The following is an 18,765-nucleotide window of genomic DNA, read 5'->3' on the forward strand; positions in this document are numbered from 1 at the left end:
TATTAGGCAGGATTGTGTGGACCTTTCTACCCTTAAATCAATAATCTGAGGACAATTTTTAACCAGTACTCACACACGCACGCACAGAGTTGCTTTCAGTTTGTGTTGCAAATAAACACGACTAAACACTTCACTTCAGTGTATAAAATCAAAGCAAAAACATTAAAAAAAAAACAGGATACGAGAAGTGAGAGAGTTGGGGAAAGCGTCCTGGTCTGATTTCAGCTCTCTCTGGTCTCAGTTTCAAAGGAGACATGAAGTTAGGAGATTAGTAGTAGTATTTATTTGTTTGTTTGCTTGTCTATTTATACCAGTACTATTTAGTCCACTTTATTAGGAACACCTACACATTCATGCAGTCGTCCAATCAGCCAATCATGTAGCAATGCAAAAATCATTCAGATGCAGGTCAAGACCTCCAGTTAATGTTCACATCCGACATCAGAATGAAGGAAAAGTCTGATCTCCTTGACTTTCGCTGTGGCATGTGTGTGTTGGTATCACATGGGCTGGTTTGAGTTTTTCAGAAACTGTTGATCACCTGGGGTTTTCACACAGAACAGTCTCTAGAGTTTGTTGTTCTTGGTGGTGTTTTAATGAATTAATTTATCTGCTTATTAGGAGGTCCAGACCAAGGTCACAACCAGTTCTGATTGAGGGAGTCGAAGTGGAGGCTGTGGATTCCTACAAGTACCTCAGGCTGTGGTTGGACAGCAAGCTGGACTGGACTTGCAACACCAACCACCTGTACAGGAAGGGACAGAGCAGGCTGTACTTCCTGAGGAGGCTGCGGTCCTTTAACATCTGCAGGAAACTCCTGTGAATGTTCTATCAGTCCATGGTCACCAGTGTCCTGTTTTACACCGTGGTGTGCTGGGGGGGCAGCACATCCAAGAAGGACACATCCAGGCTAAACAAACTGATCAGGCGGGCCGGCTCTATTGTCAGCATGAAGCTGGACTCTCTGGTGACGGTGGCAGAGAAGAGGACTATGGACAAACTATTGAACATCATGGATGATGCCAGTCACCCTCTGCACACCGTCATCAGCAACCAGAGGAGCCTGCTCAGTGACAATGCTCCTTCCCAAGTGCAGGACGAACAGACTTAAAAACTCCTTTGTCCTGTACAACTCCTCTCTGGGGGGGAGGAGGGGTAACAGGAGGACAGAGGACGGGAAGGAGCAGTAGCCTAGCCTGACAATAAGCAATACTGGACAATGTGCAATATAATGTGCAATACCTCTCCTGCTGGACTTTTTTTCTCCCATATCTTATTCTTTTTTATATTTGTATATCTCATCTCATCTCATTATCTCTAGCCACTTTATCCTGTTCTACAGGGTCGCAGGCAAGCTGGAGCCTATCCCAGCTGACTACGGGCGAAAGGCGGGGTACACCCTGGACAAGTCACCAGGTCATCACAGGGTTGACACATAGACACAGACAACCATTCACACTCACATTCACACCTACGGTCAATGTAGAGTCACCAGTTAACCTAACCTGCATGTCTTTGGACTGTGGGGGAAACCGGAGCACCCGGAGGAAACCCACGCGGACACGGGGAGAACATGCAAACTCCGCACAGAAAGGCCCTCGCCGGCCATGGGGCTCGAACCCGGACCTTCTTCCTGTGAGGCGACAGCGCTAACCACTACACCACTGTGCCGCCATATTTGTATATGTAAATACTTAATTTAATTAAATTTATCTTGATGTTTTTCTCTATTTTCTATTCTCTGTTTATCCTGTAATGATGCTGCTGGAATTTTAATTTCCCTGAGGGAACCCTCCCAAAGGATCAAATCTAATCTAATCTAATCTAATCTAATCTAATCTAATCTAATCTAATCTAATCTAATCGATTGCATTCCTCATAGCTTTTTCTCATTTGCATTTTTCTCATCAAATATTTAAGTTATTCCACAAAATCAAGTCGTGCATGAGCTGATAGCCGACGAGGCACATAGTACCGAATTGTCTATAATAGATGTACAAGATTGAGTGGAATAACTGTTTGAGTCCATCCACATTCACTGGATTTTGAGAAACAAAGCATTTTTATTTTTTATTTTTGTAAATTCGATCGATAAAAACTTTATACAAAACATCTGACAAAATCATTTCTGCTTAAAATGTAAACAAAGCGGTGAAATGGACAGGAGCAATTTGTGAAAAATGCAATAATAATAATAATAATTAAAGCCGCTAGCGGCCTTGACGGGCACTCACACGTGTGGTTCCTCAACCCAGGACATTCCGCCACCCAACAAAACAGTCACATGTCATATATTCATCAAATGTTCAAACGTGATGTGCATGTTGCAAATACCATGACTGCTTGACAGATGAGAGATAGACAGACAAAGACTGTGTGTGTGTGTTTCTGTGGTGTGAAAATGTACATTTATATATGTACAAAACTATACATGTGTCTCCTCCTTATCTCTATCTCACGCTGTAATCTTAAATCATCTTAGCTTTCTTGTGTCTGCAGTGTGTGTGTGTGTGTGTGTGTGTGTGTGTGTGTGTGTACATGCAGAGTTTTCATATGTCTGCAACAAAATGCACAATGATGGCAGGTCACTAATATATAGATTTAGGCACTGCCTAAAAGTGGAGCACCCATCTGTTTCTGGGTTGTAGAATTTTCTTATATCCCAGCCAGTCTCTTTTGTTTTATTTCTTTACTGGCTAGCACTGGCCACTAGGCGGTGTGTATGACTGGTAATTACTAACACTGGCCACTAGGTGGTGTGCATGACTGGTAATTACTAACACTGGCCACTAGGCAGTGTGTATGACTGGTAATTACTAACACTGGCCACTAGGTTGTGTATGACTGGTAATTACTAACACTGGCCACTAGGCGGTGTGCATGACTGGTAATTACTAACACTGGCCACTAGGTGGTGTGTATGACTGGTAATTACTAACACTGGCCACTAGGTGGTGTGTATGACTGGTAATTACTAACACTGGCCACTAGGCGGTGTGTCTCATCTCATTATCTCTAGCCGCTTTATCCTGCTCTACAGGGTCGCAGGCAAGCTGGAGCCCATCCCAGCTGACCACGGGTGAAAGGCAGGGCACATCCTGGACAAGTCGCCAAGTCATCACAGGGCCGACACATAGACACAGACAACCATTCACACTCACATTCACACCTACGGTCAATTTAGAGTCACCAGTTAACCTAACCTGCATGTCTTTGGACTGTGGGGGAAACCGGAGCACCCGGAGGAAACCCACGCGGACACGGGGAGAACATGCAAACTCCGCACAGAAAGGCCCTCGCCGGCCACGGGGCTCGAACCCGGACCTTCTTGCTGTGAGGCGACAGCGCTAACCACTACACCACCGTGCCGCTAGGCGGTGTGTATGACTGGTAATTACTAACACTGACCACTAGGCGGTGTGTATGACTGGTGGTACACGTACACAGACAAACCACAAAAAATCGACTCGATGGGTTTACCATTTTTTCTTAGGTATGGTGCTCCGCTGGAGCTCTACTATTATTCTGTGTGTGTGTGTGTGTGTGTCTGTTTGTCAGAGGGAGAGTGTGTGTGAAAGAGAGAGTGTGCAATAGATGTTGCGTGTGCATGTGAGTGCATACTTGTGAGTGTATGTGTGTATGCATAAATATGCATATGACTGTGTGTGTATGAGTGTGCACAGAATTGTATCATCAGACTCATGATATCCAATATTTTGTAAAGTTTCAGCTCAATCCATCAATGATTTGAACATTTTTCCCCATTTCCTGCTTGGCCAGATGGTGGCACTGTGCTAAGCATCTGAATTACACATGTGAATATCATCACAATCATCTCATCTCATCTCATTATCTCTAGCCGCTTTATCCTTCTACAGGGTCGCAGGCAAGCTGGAGCCTATCCCAGCTGACTACGGGCGAAAGGCGGGGTACACCCTGGACAAGTCGCCAGGTCATCACAGGGCTGACACATAGACACAGACAACCATTCACACTCACATTCACACCTACGGTCAATTTAGAGTCACCAGTTAACCTAACCTGCATGTCTTTGGACTGTGGGGGAAACCGGAGCACCCGGAGGAAACCCACGCGGACACGGGGAGAACATGCAAACTCCACACAGAAAGGCCCTCGCCGGACCCGGGGTTCGAACCCAGGACCTTCTTGCTGTGAGGCGACAGCGCTAACCACTACACCACCGTGCCGCCCCATCACAATCATAATACACAATATTTTGTAAAGTGTCAGATCAATCAGTTAAGGTATTGCCAATTTCTGGCACATTTCCTGCTTGGCCAGGTGGTGGCGCTATAACAGGCAGGCCCATTGGGCATCAGGTTATCATAATAATCATAATATCTATTGAAGTAAGAAATGTCCGACCATACAGTCAGTGCACTGTGGCTTTCTGACAAGTTTCCTGTTTATGTGGCAAGATATTAAAATCATAAGGCCATTTCAACATATTACAAGATATCAAAAATCCCCTCGCAATTTAATATCAGCGATATCTTGGCATCACGTATAACAAATTTCACATGAATCTCATGAACCGTCTAGGAGGAGCATGTTAAAATTCATCATGTGTCAAAACACACATATTCAAAACCCTATTCTTTCCTTGAGCAGTTGGTGGCGCTATACCAGACAGGCCCATAATGGCTAAAGAGTATCAGAATCAGAATCATATTACAAAATATCAAGTTCAACATTCAGCAATATCTTGGCATATTATATGTTATAATATTTCAACATATTACAACATATCAAAAATCCCTTAGCAATTCAACTTCAGCAATATCTTGGCATCATGTTTGCCAAGTTTGACATGAATTTGATGAACCGTCTAGGAGGAGTACGTTAAAAATGACCATGTGTAATTTCACTCCAAATGGCCTTATGACATCATCATTCCAAAGTTCTACCCATTCATTTCAATGGGAAATGGAAAAGGGGCACTATGAAGTCCCTGGGCCATGCCCAGGGCTAAAAGTCTGTGGCTGAGTAGCAGTGACAATGATTGATGTGTGTATCAAATTTCATGAGTTGTCGTGCATGGGAAATGTCTCAAATAAGGCCAAACGCAACAGAAAAATAATAATAAGAAGAATCCTTCGAAAAACAATAGGGTCTTCACACCGTTCGGTGCTCGGGCCCCAATAATACAACCCTGATTCCAAAAAAGTTGGGACAAAGTACAAATTGTAAATAAAAATGGAATGCAATAATTTACAAATCTCAAAAACTGATATTGTATTCACAATAGAGCATAGACAACATATCAAATGTCGAAAGTGAGACATTTTGAAATTTCCTGCCAAATATTGGCTCATTTGAAATTTCATGACAGCAACACATCTCAAAAAAGTTGGGACAGGGGCAATAAGAGGCTGGAAAAGTTAAAGGTACAAAAAAGGAACAGCTGGAGGACCAAATTGCAACTCATTAGGTCAATTGGCAATAGGTCATTAACATGACTGGGTATAAAAAGAGCATCTTGGAGTGGCAGTGGCTCTCAGAAGTAAAGATAGGAAGAGGATCACCAATCACCCTAATTCTGCGCCGACAAATAGTGGAGCAATATCAGAAAGGAGTTCGACAGTGTAAAATTGCAAAGAGTTTGAACATATCATCATCTACAGTGCATAATATCATCAAAAGATTCAGAGAATCTGGAAGAATCTCTGTGCGTAAGGGTCAAGGCCGGAAAACCATACTGGGTGCCCGTGATCTTCGGGCCCTTAGACGGCACTGCATCACATACAGGCATGCTTCTGTATTGGAAATCACAAAATGGGCTCAGGAATATTTCCAGAGAACATTATCTGTGAACACAATTCACCGTGCCATCCGCCGTTGCCAACTAAAACTCTATATTTCAAAGAAGAAGCCGTATCTAAACATGATCCAGAAGCACAGACGTCTTCTCTGGGCCAAAGCTCATTTAAAATGGACTGTGGCAAAGTGGAAAACTGTTCTGTGGTCAGACAAATCAAAATTTGAAGTTCTTTATGGAAATCAGGGACGCCGTGTCATTCGGACTAAAGAGGAGAAGGATGACCCAAGTTGTTATCAGCGCTCAGTTCAGAAGCCTGCATCTCTGATGGTATGGGGTTGCATTAGTGCGTGTGGCATGGACAGCTTACACATCTGGAAAGACGCCATCAATGCTGAAAGGTATATCCAGGTTCTAGAGCAACATATGCTCCCATCCAGACGACGTCTGTTTCAGGGAAGACCTTGCATTTTCCAACATGACAATGCCAAACCACATACTGCATCAATTACAGCATCATGGCTGCGTAGAAGAAGGGTCCGGGTACTGAACTGGCCAGCCTGCAGTCCAGATTTTTCACCCATAGAAAACATTTGGCGCATCATAAAATGGAAGATACGACAAAAAAAGACCTAAGACAGTTGAGCAACTAGAATCCTACATTAGACAAGAATGGGTTAACATTCCTATCCCTAAACTTGAGCAACTTGTCTCCTCAGTCCCCAGACATTTACAGACTGTTGTAAAGAGAAAAGGGGATGTCTCACAGTGGTAAACATGGCCTTGTCCCAACTTTTTTGAGATGTGTTATTGTCATGAAATTTAAAATCACCTAATTTTTCTCTTTAAATGATAAATTTTCTCAGTTTAAGCATTTGATATGTCATCTATGTTCTATTCTGAATAAAATGTGGAATTTTGAAACTTCCACATCATTGCATTCCGTTTTTATTTACAATTTGCACTTTGTCCCAACTTTTTTGGAATCGGGGTTGTAATAATAATAATAATAATAATAATAATAATTCTTGAAAAATTGAAAAAGATATGTTCTTACCATGGAATACTTTCCATCATCGAAAAAAATTCCATATTTGCTTTTCTTGTATTTTTTGGGGTTTTCTTTTCAAATAGAGTTTTTATTTCATCCTCGATTGGTTCAGCAACACACTCCGCCATTTTGTTTTTCTTTACTCGTGGTATACAGTTAGGTCCATAAATATTTGGACTGAGACAACATTTTTCTAATTTTGGTTCTGTACATTACCACAATGAATTTTGAACAAAACAATTCAGATGCAGTTGAAGTTCAGACTTTCAACTTTAATTCAGTGGGTTGAACAAAATGATTCCATAAAAATGTGAGGAACTAAAGCATTTTTTAAACACAATCCCTTCATTTCAGGGGCTCAAAAGTAATTGGACAAATTAAATAATTGTAAATAAAATGTTCATTTCTAATACAACTCGATTCCAAAAAAGTTGGGACAAAGTACAAATTGTAAATAAAAACGGAATGTAATGATGTGGAAGTTTCAAAATTCCATATTTTATTCAGAATAGAACATAGATGACATATCAAATGTTTAAACTGAGAAAATGTATCATTTAAAGAGAAAAATTAGGTGATTTTAAATTTCATGACAACAACACATCTCAAAAAAGTTGGGACAAGGCCATGTTTCCCACTGTGAGACATCCCCTTTTCTCTTTACAACAGTCTGTAAACGTCTGGGGACTGAGGAGACAAGTTACTCAAGTTTAGGGATAGGAATGTTAACCCATTCTTGTCTAATGTAGGATTCTAGCTGCTCAACTGTCTTAGGTCTCTGAATCTTTTGATGATATTATGCACTGTAGATGATGAGATGTTCAAACTCTTTGCAATTTTACACTGTCGAACTCCTTTCTAATATTGCTCCAATATTTGTCGGTGCAGAATTAGGGGGATTGGTGATCCTCTTCCCATCTTTACTTCTGAGAGCCGCTGCCACTCCAAGATGCTCTTTTTATACCCAGTCATGTTAATGACCTATTGCCAATTGACCTAATGAGTTGCAATTTGCTCCTCCAGCTGTTCCTTTTTTGTACCTTTAACTTTTCCAGCCTCTTATTGCCCCTGTCCCAACTTTTTTGAGATGTGTTGCTGTCATGAAATTTCAAATGAGCCAATATTTGGCATGAAATTTCAAAATGTCTCACTTTCAACATTTGATATGTTGTCTATGTTCTATTGTGAATACAATATCCGTTTTTGAGATTTGTAAATTATTGCATTCCATTTTTATTTACAATTTGTACTTTGTCCCAACTTTTTTGGAATTGGGGTTGTACTTGGTTGAAAACCCTTTGTTGGCAATGACTGCCTGACGTCTTGAACTCATGGACATCACCAGACGCTGTGTTTCCTCCTTTTTAATGCTCTGCCAGGCCTTTACTGCAGCGGTTTTCAGTTGCTGTTTGTTTGTGGGCCTTTCTGTCTGAAGTTTAGTCTTTAACAAGTGAAATGCATGCTCAATTGGGTTGAGATCAGGTGACTGACTTGGCCATTCACGAATATTCCACTTCTTTGCTTTAATAAACTCCTGGGTTGCTTTGGCTTTATATGTTTTGGGTCATTGTCCATCTGTATTATGAAACGCCGACCAATCAGTTTGGCTGCATTTGGCTGGATTTGAGCACACAGTATGTCTCTGAATACCTCAGAATTCATCCGGCTGCTTCTGTCCTGTGTCACATCATCAATAAACACTAGTGACCCAGTGCCACTGGCAGCCATGCATGCCCAAGCCATCACACTGCCTCCGCCGTGTTTTACAGATGATGTGGTATGCTTTGGATCATGAGCTGTACCATGCCTTTGCAATACTTTTTTCTTTCCATCATTCTGGTAGAGGTTGAGCTTGGTTTCATCTGTCCAAAGAATGTTCTTCCAGAACTGTGCTGGCTTTTTTAGATGTTTTTAGCAAAGTCCAATCTAGCCTTTTTATTCTTGAGGCTTATGAGTGGCTTGCATCGTGCAGTGAACCCTCTGTATTTACTTTCATGCAGTCTTCTCTTTATGGTAGATTTGGATATTGATACACCTACCTCCTGGAGAGTGTTGTTCACTTGGTTGGCTGTTGTGAAGGGGTTTCTCTTCACCATGGAAATTATTCTGCGATCATCCACCACTGTTGTCTTCTGTGGGCGTCCAGGTCTTTTTGCATTGATGAGTTCACCAGTTTCTTTCTTTCTTTCTTTCTTTCTTTCTTTCTTTCTTTCTTTCTCAGGATGTACCAAACTGTAGATTTTGCCACTCCTAATATTGTAGCAATTTCTCGGATGGTTTTTTTTTCTGTTTTTGCAGCTTAAGGATGGCTTGTTTCACCTGCATGGAGAGCTCCTTTGACCGCATGTTTTCTTCACAGCAAAATCTTCCAAATGCAAGCACCACACCTCAAATCAACTCCAGGCCTTTTATCTGCTTAATTGAGAATGACATAACGAAGGAATTGCCCACACCTGCCCATGAAATAGCCTTTGAGTCAATTGTCCAATTACTTTTGGCCCCTTTAAAAACAGGGTGGCACATGTTAAGGAGCTGAAACTCCTAAACCCTTCATCCAATTTTATTGTGGATACCCTCAAATGAAAGCTGAAAGTCTGGACTTTATGTCCATCTCCATTATATAACTATAACCTGAATATGTTTCAGTAAACAGGTAAAAAAAGAACATTTGTGTTAGTGTCCAAATATATATGGACCTAACTGTATGAGCTGATATCCTCGTAGTAGAGTAGCCAATCAGAGCATGCAATTGCTCATATCCAGTGAATGTGGATAGAATAATTCGAGGTTTTTTTTTTAAACAGTCTGTTCATATGCAATGATGGCATCATTTTAATTTTTTTTTTCTTTCACTGCACATCACAAATCTTCAAATGGCTGACATGTAACTTCATATATGAAAGCTATGAAACCAAGTGTTTTCTTTCTGGAAGGTAAAAGTGTGTTGAAATGTTTAGTGAGTTCTCCTTAGTAAAATACGGCTAATGCTCCAGTGGGTCTCAAAATGGCGTCCAGGATCTTCAGGGTTCTGTGAAGTAAAGCCAAGGGTCTGAGATTTCTTTTGCCTTGTAATCCCAAACCAACATGATGAGAGATTATATTATATTTTAAACTGCATGCTCTTAGTGAATTGTCCATCAGGTGGCGCCAGCTCTCTCTCTCTCTCTCTCTCTCTCTCTCTCTCTCTCTCTCTCTCAGGTGTGTGTTGTGCCCAGGTGAGTGAGGAGGTGATGCTCAGTGGAGACTCCACACTTTATTCCAGGTGAAGCTTCTCTCCTAACCTACAGCTGAGAGCTCCTTCTCTCTCTTTCTCTCTCTCTCTCTCTCTCTCTCTCTCTCTCTCAGGTCTTCCACCTGTCTTTCCTCCTCTGATTGGAAACCCCTTTCTGATAGGAGACATGGCCAATGGAGGGATGCAGCTTTTCGGCTTCACTTTGGCGTTTTTAGGCTTTGTGGGTTTGATCATCTCCACCGCCCTGACGGAGTGGAAGATGTCCTCGTACGCAGGGGACAACATTATAACAGCGCAGGCCATGTATGAGGGACTGTGGCAGACCTGCGTCTACCAGAGCACCGGACAAATACAGTGCAAAGTCTACGACTCGCTCCTACAGCTACCCTGTAAGAGACACTCTCTTCTTTGACATTAATTATCTGTCTTATCTTTGCTATCTTATTATCTGTACTTATTATCATAGTGGACTGGTTTGTTTGTTTGTTTGTTTGGTTGGTTGGTTGGTTGGTTGGTTGGTTGGTTGGTTGGTTGGTGAATTTATTTATTCATATTTTCATCCATTAATTTACTTACTTATTTGTCTGTTTTTTTGCTCACTTATTTACTTATTAACCCAATGATTTAATTATTTGTTTACTATTATTTCATTATTTGCATATGTCTATTCATTTTTGTTTATTTATTTTCTTACTTCCTTACTTACTAATTTACCCAATCACTTCCTGACTTGTCCAGCTATTTATTTGTTTACATTCATGAATTATTGAGTGGTTTACCTCTATTTATTCATTAATATACTTACTTATTTACTTACTTCTTATTTATTTATTTATTTATTTATTTGCTTTCTTGTTTACTTCATTGTTTGTTTGTTTGCTTACTTACTAATTTACCCAATTATGTACTTATTTCTCCACCAACATATTTGTTTAGTTTTATATATTATTTATTTGTTTGCTTGTTTCATTTATATACTTATTTACTTATGACTTATCTATCTATTTATTTATTTATGTCGTCTTTTACATATTTATTCGCTTACTTATTTATGATGTACACTCAGCAGACACTTTAATAGGAACTTGTTCTTGATTCTAAGATCCCTGTTCTTGGCTGCAGGAGTGGAACCCAATGTGTTCTTCTATTTTCTGTTGCATGCTGAGATGCTTTTCTGCTCACCACTGTTGTAAAGAGTGATTATACGAGTTACTATATCCTTCCTGGCAAAAAAGCTCGAACCAATCTATCCGTTTTCCTCTCTGACCTCTCTTATCAACAAGGCGTTTGTTTCCACCCGCAGAACTGTAACTCACTCACTCGATGTTTTTTGGTTTTTGCACCATTCTGTGGAAACTCTAGAGACTGTTGTGTGTGAAAACCCCAGAAGGTCAGCAGTTTCTGAAATACTCAAACCAGTCCATCTGGCTCAAACCAACACCCATGCCACAGTGAAAGAAAGTCACACTCTAAGATCACAAATTTTCCCCTTCTGATATTTGAAGTGAACATTAACTGAAGCTCTTCATTTGTATCTGCATGATTTTATGCATCAAGGATTTGGCCATTAGAGAACTGCATCAAGCAGCAGGTGTATGGGTGTTCCCATGAAGTGCTTTTTCCCATGAAGTGCTATGACACTGTTGTGATATACTGTATCCTGCAAAGTTTATACAGGCTCACGGGGGTGCCAATATTAATTACAAGTCCCTTATAGAAACATTTTTTTGTTGTTATTTAACATAAAGCACATCATAAGGAGTGATGTTAGTAGTAAAGCAGTGTAGGTATGAGGATTAATGAGCTCCTGGACTTTTTGTTTGTTTTGTTTTGTTCTGTTTTCTTGTTCTCTCTCTATTCAGATTCTTGCAAAAAATCTCCACATTCCCACCTTTACGACACTCCTGTCAGTACACTCCTTTCAGTACACTGCCCTCAATAAACACTTGTCAGTATACTCATGCCATTATACGCCTGTCAGCACACTCCTGTCAGTGCAGTCCTGTCAATATGCACCTGTCTGTACCCTCCTGTCAGTACACTCATGCCATTATACTCCTGCCATTATACGCCTGTCAGTACACTTCTGTCAGTACACTCCTGCCATTATACACCTGTCAGTACACTCCTGCCATTATACGCCTGTCAGTACAATCCTGTCAGTATGTGCCTGTCAGTACACTCCTGTCATTATACACCTGTCAGTACACTCCTGCCATTATATGCCTGTCAGTACACTCCTGTCAGTGCACTCCTGTCAATATGCACATGTCTGTACCCTCCTGTCAGTACATTCCTGCCATTATACGCCTGTCAGTACACTTCTGTCAGTACACTCCTGCCATTATACGCCTGTCAGTACAATCCTGTCAGTGCACTCATGCCATTATAGGCCTGTCAGTACATTCCTGCCATTATACGCCTGTCAGTACACTTCTGTCAGTACACTCCTGCCATTATATGCCTGTCAGTACAATCCTGTCAGTGCACTCCTGCCATTATATGCCTGTCAGTACACTCCTGTCAGTATGTGCCTGTCAGTACACTCCTATCATTATACACCTGTCAGTACACTTCTGTCAGTACACTCCTGACATTATATGCCTGTCAGCACACTCCTGTCAGTGCACTCCTGTCAATATGCACCTGTCTGTACCCTCCTGTCAGTACACTCCTGCCATTATATGCCTGTCAGTACACTCCTGTCAGTACACGTCTGTCATTATACACCTGTCAGTACACTCCTGCCATTATACGCCTGTCAGTACAATCCTGTCAGTGCACTCCTGCCATTATATGCCTGTCAGTACACTCCTGTCAGTATGTGCCTGTCAGTACACTCCTATCATTATACACCTGTCAGTACACTCCTGACATTATATGCCTGTCAGTACACTCCTGTCAGTGCACTCCTGTCAATATGCACCTGTCTGTACCCTCCTGTCAGTACACTCCTGCCATTATATGCCTGTCAGTATACTCCTGTCAGTACACTACTTTCAGTACACTGTACTCAGTACACTCCTCTCATTATACACCTGTCAGTACACTCCTGTCATTACACTCCTGCCATTATACGCCTGTCAGTACACTCCTGTCAGTGCACTCCTGTCAATATGCACCTGTCCGTACCCTCTTGTCAGTACACTCCTGTCATTATATGCCTGTCAGTACACTCCTGTCATTATATGCCTGTCAGTACACTCCTGCCATTATACGCCTGTCAGTACACTCCTGTCAGTACACGTCTGTCATTATACACCTGTCAGTACACTCCTGCCATTATACGCCTGTCAGTACAATCCTGTCAGTATGTGCCTGTCAGTACACTCCTATCATTATACACCTGTCAGTACACGTCTGTCAGTACACTCCTGACATTATATGCCTGTCAGTACACTCCTGTCAGTGCACTCCTGTCAATATGCACCTGTCTGTACCCTCCTGTCAGTACACTCCTGCCATTATATGCCTGTCAGTATACTCCTGTCAGTACACTCCTTTCAGTACACTGTACTCAGTACACTCCTCTCATTATACACCTGTCATTACACTCCTGTCATTACACTCCTGCCATTATACGCCTGTCAGTACACTCCTGTCAGTGCACTCCTGTCAATATGCACCTGTCCGTACCCTCTTGTCAGTACACTCCTGTCATTATATGCCTGTCAGTACACTCCTGTCATTATATGCCTGTCAGTACACTCCTGTCATTATATGCCTGTCAGTACACTCCTGTCATTATATGCCTGTCAGTACACTCCTGTCATTATATGCCTGTCAGTACACTCCTGCCATTATACGCCTGTCAGTACACTCCTGTCAGTACACGTCTGTCATTATACACCTGTCAGTACACTCCTGCCATTATACGCCTGTCAGTAAACTTCTGTCAGTACACTCCTGCCACTATACGCCTGTCGGTACACTCCTGTCAGTACACTTCTGTCATTATACGCCTGTCAGTACACTCCTGTCATTATACGCCTATCAGTACACTCCTGTCATTATACGTCTGTCAGTACACTCCTGCCATTATACACCTGTCAGTAAACTTCTGTCAGTACACTCCTGCCACTATACGCCTGTCGGTACACTCCTGTCAGTACACTTCTGTCATTATACACCTGTCAGTATGTGCCTGTCAGTACACTACTTTCAGTCCACTGCCCTCAATACACTCCTCTAATTATACACCTGTCAGTACACTCCTGTCAGTACACTCCTGCCACTATACGCCTGTCGGTACACTCCTGTCAGTACACTTCTGTCATTATACGCCTGTCAGTACACTCCTGTCATTATACGCCTATCAGTACCCTCCTGTCATTATACGCCTGTCAGTAAACTTCTGTCAGTACACTCCTGCCATTATACGCCTGTCAGTAAACTTCTGTCAGTACTCCTGCCACTATACGCCTGTCGGTACACTCCTGTCAGTACACTTCTGTCATTATACACCTGTCAGTACACTCCTGTCATTATACGTCTATCAGTACACTCCTGCCATTATACACCTGTCAGTAAACTTCTGTCAGTACACTCCTGCCACTATACGCCTGTCGGTACACTCCTGTCAGTACACTTCTGTCATTATACGCCTGTCAGTACACTCCTGTCATTATACGCCTATCAGTACACTCCTGTCATTATACGTCTGTCAGTACACTCCTGCCATTATACACCTGTCAGTAAACTTCTGTCAGTACACTCCTGCCACTATACGCCTGTCGGTACACTCCTGTCAGTACACTTCTGTCATTATACACCTGTCAGTATGTGCCTGTCAGTACACTACTTTCAGTCCACTGCCCTCAATACACTCCTCTAATTATACACCTGTCAGTACACTCCTGTCAGTACACTCCTGCCACTATACGCCTGTCGGTACACTCCTGTCAGTACACTTCTGTCATTATACGCCTGTCAGTACACTCCTGTCATTATACGCCTATCAGTACCCTCCTGTCATTATACGCCTGTCAGTAAACTTCTGTCAGTACACTCCTGCCATTATACGCCTGTCAGTAAACTTCTGTCAGTACTCCTGCCACTATACGCCTGTCGGTACACTCCTGTCAGTACACTTCTGTCATTATACACCTGTCAGTACACTCCTGTCATTATACGTCTATCAGTACACTCCTGCCATTATACACCTGTCAGTAAACTTCTGTCAGTACACTCCTGCCACTATACGCCTGTCGGTACACTCCTGTCAGTACACTTCTGTCATTATACACCTGTCAGTATGTGCCTGTCAGTACACTACTTTCAGTCCACTGCCCTCAATACACTCCTCTAATTATACACCTGTCAGTACACTCCTGTCAGTACACTCCTGCCACTATACGCCTGTCGGTACACTCCTGTCAGTACACTTCTGTCATTATACGCCTGTCAGTACACTCCTGTCATTATACGCCTATCAGTACACTCCTGTCATTATACGCCTGTCAGTAAACTTCTGTCAGTACACTCCTGCCATTATACGCCTGTCAGTAAACTTCTGTCAGTACTCCTGCCACTATACGCCTGTCGGTACACTCCTGTCAGTACACTTCTGTCATTATACGCCTGTCAGTACACTCCTGTCATTATACGTCTATCAGTACACTCCTGCCATTATACACCTGTCAGTAAACTTCTGTCAGTACACTCCTGCCACTATGCACCTGTCGGTACACTCCTGTCAGTACACTTCTGTCATTATACACCTGTCAGTATGTGCCTGTCAGTACACTACTTTCAGTCCACTGCCCTCAATACACTCCTCTCATTATACACCTGTCAGTATACTCCTGTCAGTATGTGCCTGTCAGTACACTACTTTCAGTCCACTGCCCTCAGTACACTCCTCTCATTATACACCTGTCAGTACACTCCTGTCATTATACGCCTGCCAGTACACTCCTGTCAGTATGTGCCTGTCAGTTCACTCCTTTCAGTACACTGCCCTCAGTGCACTCCTGTCAGTACACTCCTGTCAGTACACTTCTGTCATTATACACCTGTCAGTATACTCCTGTCAGTATGTGCCTGTCAGTATGTGCCTGTCAGTACACTACTTTCAGTCCACTGCCCTCAGTACACTCCTCTCGATGTACACCTGTAAGTACAGTCCTGTCAGTACACTCCTGCCATTATACGCCTGTCAGTACACTCTTGTCAGTATGTGCCTGTCAATACACTCCTGTCAGTACACTTCTGTCATTATACGCCTGTCAGTACACTCCTGCCATTATACGCTTGTCAGTACACTCCTGTCAGAGCACTCCTGTCAGTATGTGCCTGTCAGTACACACCTATCAGTATGTGCCTGTCGGTATGGGCCTGTCAATTTGTGCCTGTCAGTACACTGCTGTCAGTACACTGCTGTCAGTACTCACTTGTCAGTCTTTGCCTGCCAGTACACACCTATCAGTATGTGCCTGTCAGTATGTGCCTGTCAGTATGCACCTGTCAATTTGTGCCTGTCAATACTCTGCTGTCAGTATACTGCTGTCAGTACAATGTTGTCAGTATTCTCTTGTCAGTACACTGCTGTCAGTAGATTCCTTTCTGTTCTTCTAGTCCTCATTCTCTTCATCCTTCTTGTCTTCATCCACTTCTTTCACTTCCTCCTCATCATCATCATCATCCTCCATCTTCTCCTTGCCTTTCTTGTCTTCATCGTCCTCCTCCTCCTCCTCTTTGTCTTTCTCATCTTCATTCTTCTCCTCATCCTTCTCATCCTTCCACTCTCCCTTGTCCTCGTTCTCCCCCTCCTCTTCCATGTCTATCTTTCCTGAGTGCATTTTCCTACAAGCTCAGACAGGTTGGGTAAATGCCTCGGATTCCGCAACTGTTCCTGAACTACCTTCACTGTTTCTTTTTACATGACACCACAGGGCTGTAATAATCTGATGATTCAGATCAATGTATCGATATCTCATCTCATCTCATTATCTCTAGCCGCTTCATCCTGTTCTACAGGGTCGCAGGCGAGCTGGAGCCTATCCCAGCTGACTACGGGCGAAAGGCGGGATACACCCTGGACAAGTCGCCAGGTCATCACAGGGCTGACACATAGACACAGACAACCATTCACATTCACACCTACGGTCAATTTAGAGTCACCAGTTAACCTAACCTGCATGTCTTTGGACTGTGGGGGAAACCGGAGCACCCGGAGGAAACCCATGCGGACACGGGGAGAACATGCAAACTCCACACAGAAAGGCCCTCGCCGGCCCCGGGGCTCGAACCCAGGACCTTCTTGCTGTGAGGCGACAGCGCTAACCACTACACCACCGTGCCGCCATGTATCGATATAAAAGGCAATTATCAAAATGAATCATGAATTGATTTATCAGTGAAGGACAAATAATTGATTTGTAAGAAATCATTCATATTTTTAAACTGTGTTGATAACATAATAGGCTAGAAATGTGATTTGGCCATAAGTCTGTGTATGAATCGTTGAAGGTGGATGGAGCACAGGAGCACGGCAGGCCAGAAGTGAGTTCTCAAACTCTTTTTATTTTAGCTTTTCAGCTCTTTACTCTACACTCTCCCAGTCACACGTGCACACACACAAGCATTCTGGTTGGGGATAGAGCTCCCTTCCTCTGCTCTCCCTCTCCTCTTATAGGGCGTGGTCACTGGGGAAGACACACAAACACAGGTTAATTCCCATCAGGTGCAGTGATTCTGCCACTTACCTTCCCTGACTCCGCCCTCCATTCACAGACCGACGCTTGACCACGCCCCCGCTGCCACAGTCTGAATTATCATCCTTTCAGTATGAACCAAACTGAAAACTAAATCATAATTCATTTTTAATCATAATAATAATTTTTAAAAAAATGTAAAACAATCACTTTCTAAAGAAACCCCTACATCAGCTAACTAGCCAACTGCCATCTAGTCAGGTAGCTAACATTAAAAGAAAACCAGATCTTTCTTTGCTAACTAGATATCTTTTTATTTAGTGTTCTCTATAGTCATGTAATACAGTTAAAAGCTTAGTGTGATGAACAGCTTTGTGTGGCTTCTAAACTTGATGGATATAAAAGATCTGTTTGAGGGATTACAGTCTACTAAACTTGAATTAGCTACATTAAAATTTTAACATATCTAAATAACATTGTGTATGTTTGCTAGCTAACTTTTATTTTAGTTTCTGTCTTCCCTGCAGTAATATGCTTCGTGTTTTTCTAACTTCTAGGCTATTTGATGGACGTAAAAGGTTTGTTTTGGAGCTGATGGTCCACCAATTTTACTTTTTTTACACCATTATGACAAAGCTAGCTAGCTAATGTTGATGTAAATTGAATAAAATCGGCACTCTAATATTTACCCTCATAGTAACGGCTCAATGTAACATCAATACAACTATATAACAATATAAAATGGTGGATGAGTTCCCTAAAACATGATCAAAATTTGGTCTTGGACCAATATACTGATGTGGCACAAAATAAACTAAAATACACCCTATATTCAGGATTTGTTAAATTTCTTTCTCCCAGATAACAGTCATTTAGCAGATGCTCTTATCCAGAGCGACATACAACATACCCAGAGCAACCTGGGGGTTAGGTGCCTTGCTCAAAGGCACTTCAGCCATTCCTGCTGGTCCAGGGAATTGAACCAGCAAACGTTTGGCCCCAAAGCTGCTTCTCTAACTATTAGCCCATGGCTTTCCCTGGGCCATGT

General features: G+C 42.3%; 1 protein-coding gene across 1 annotated transcript in view; it reads left to right on the top strand.

Moving 5' to 3' along the window:
- Window positions 1–10,069: 10,069 nt before the first annotated feature.
- The window catches only part of cldn1 (claudin 1), a 35,440-nt gene continuing 26,744 nt past the window's right edge, over window positions 10,070–18,765 (top strand). Inside the window, exon 1 of the mRNA XM_060914106.1 lies at window positions 10,070–10,451. Coding sequence (XP_060770089.1) covers window positions 10,229–10,451 — 223 coding nt within the window. The 5' untranslated portion in view covers window positions 10,070–10,228. The remainder of the gene's footprint in view (window positions 10,452–18,765) is intronic.

This window comes from Neoarius graeffei, chromosome 1 (assembly GCF_027579695.1).
Source record: "Neoarius graeffei isolate fNeoGra1 chromosome 1, fNeoGra1.pri, whole genome shotgun sequence".
NCBI classification, from domain to species: Eukaryota; Metazoa; Chordata; class Actinopteri; order Siluriformes; family Ariidae; genus Neoarius; species Neoarius graeffei.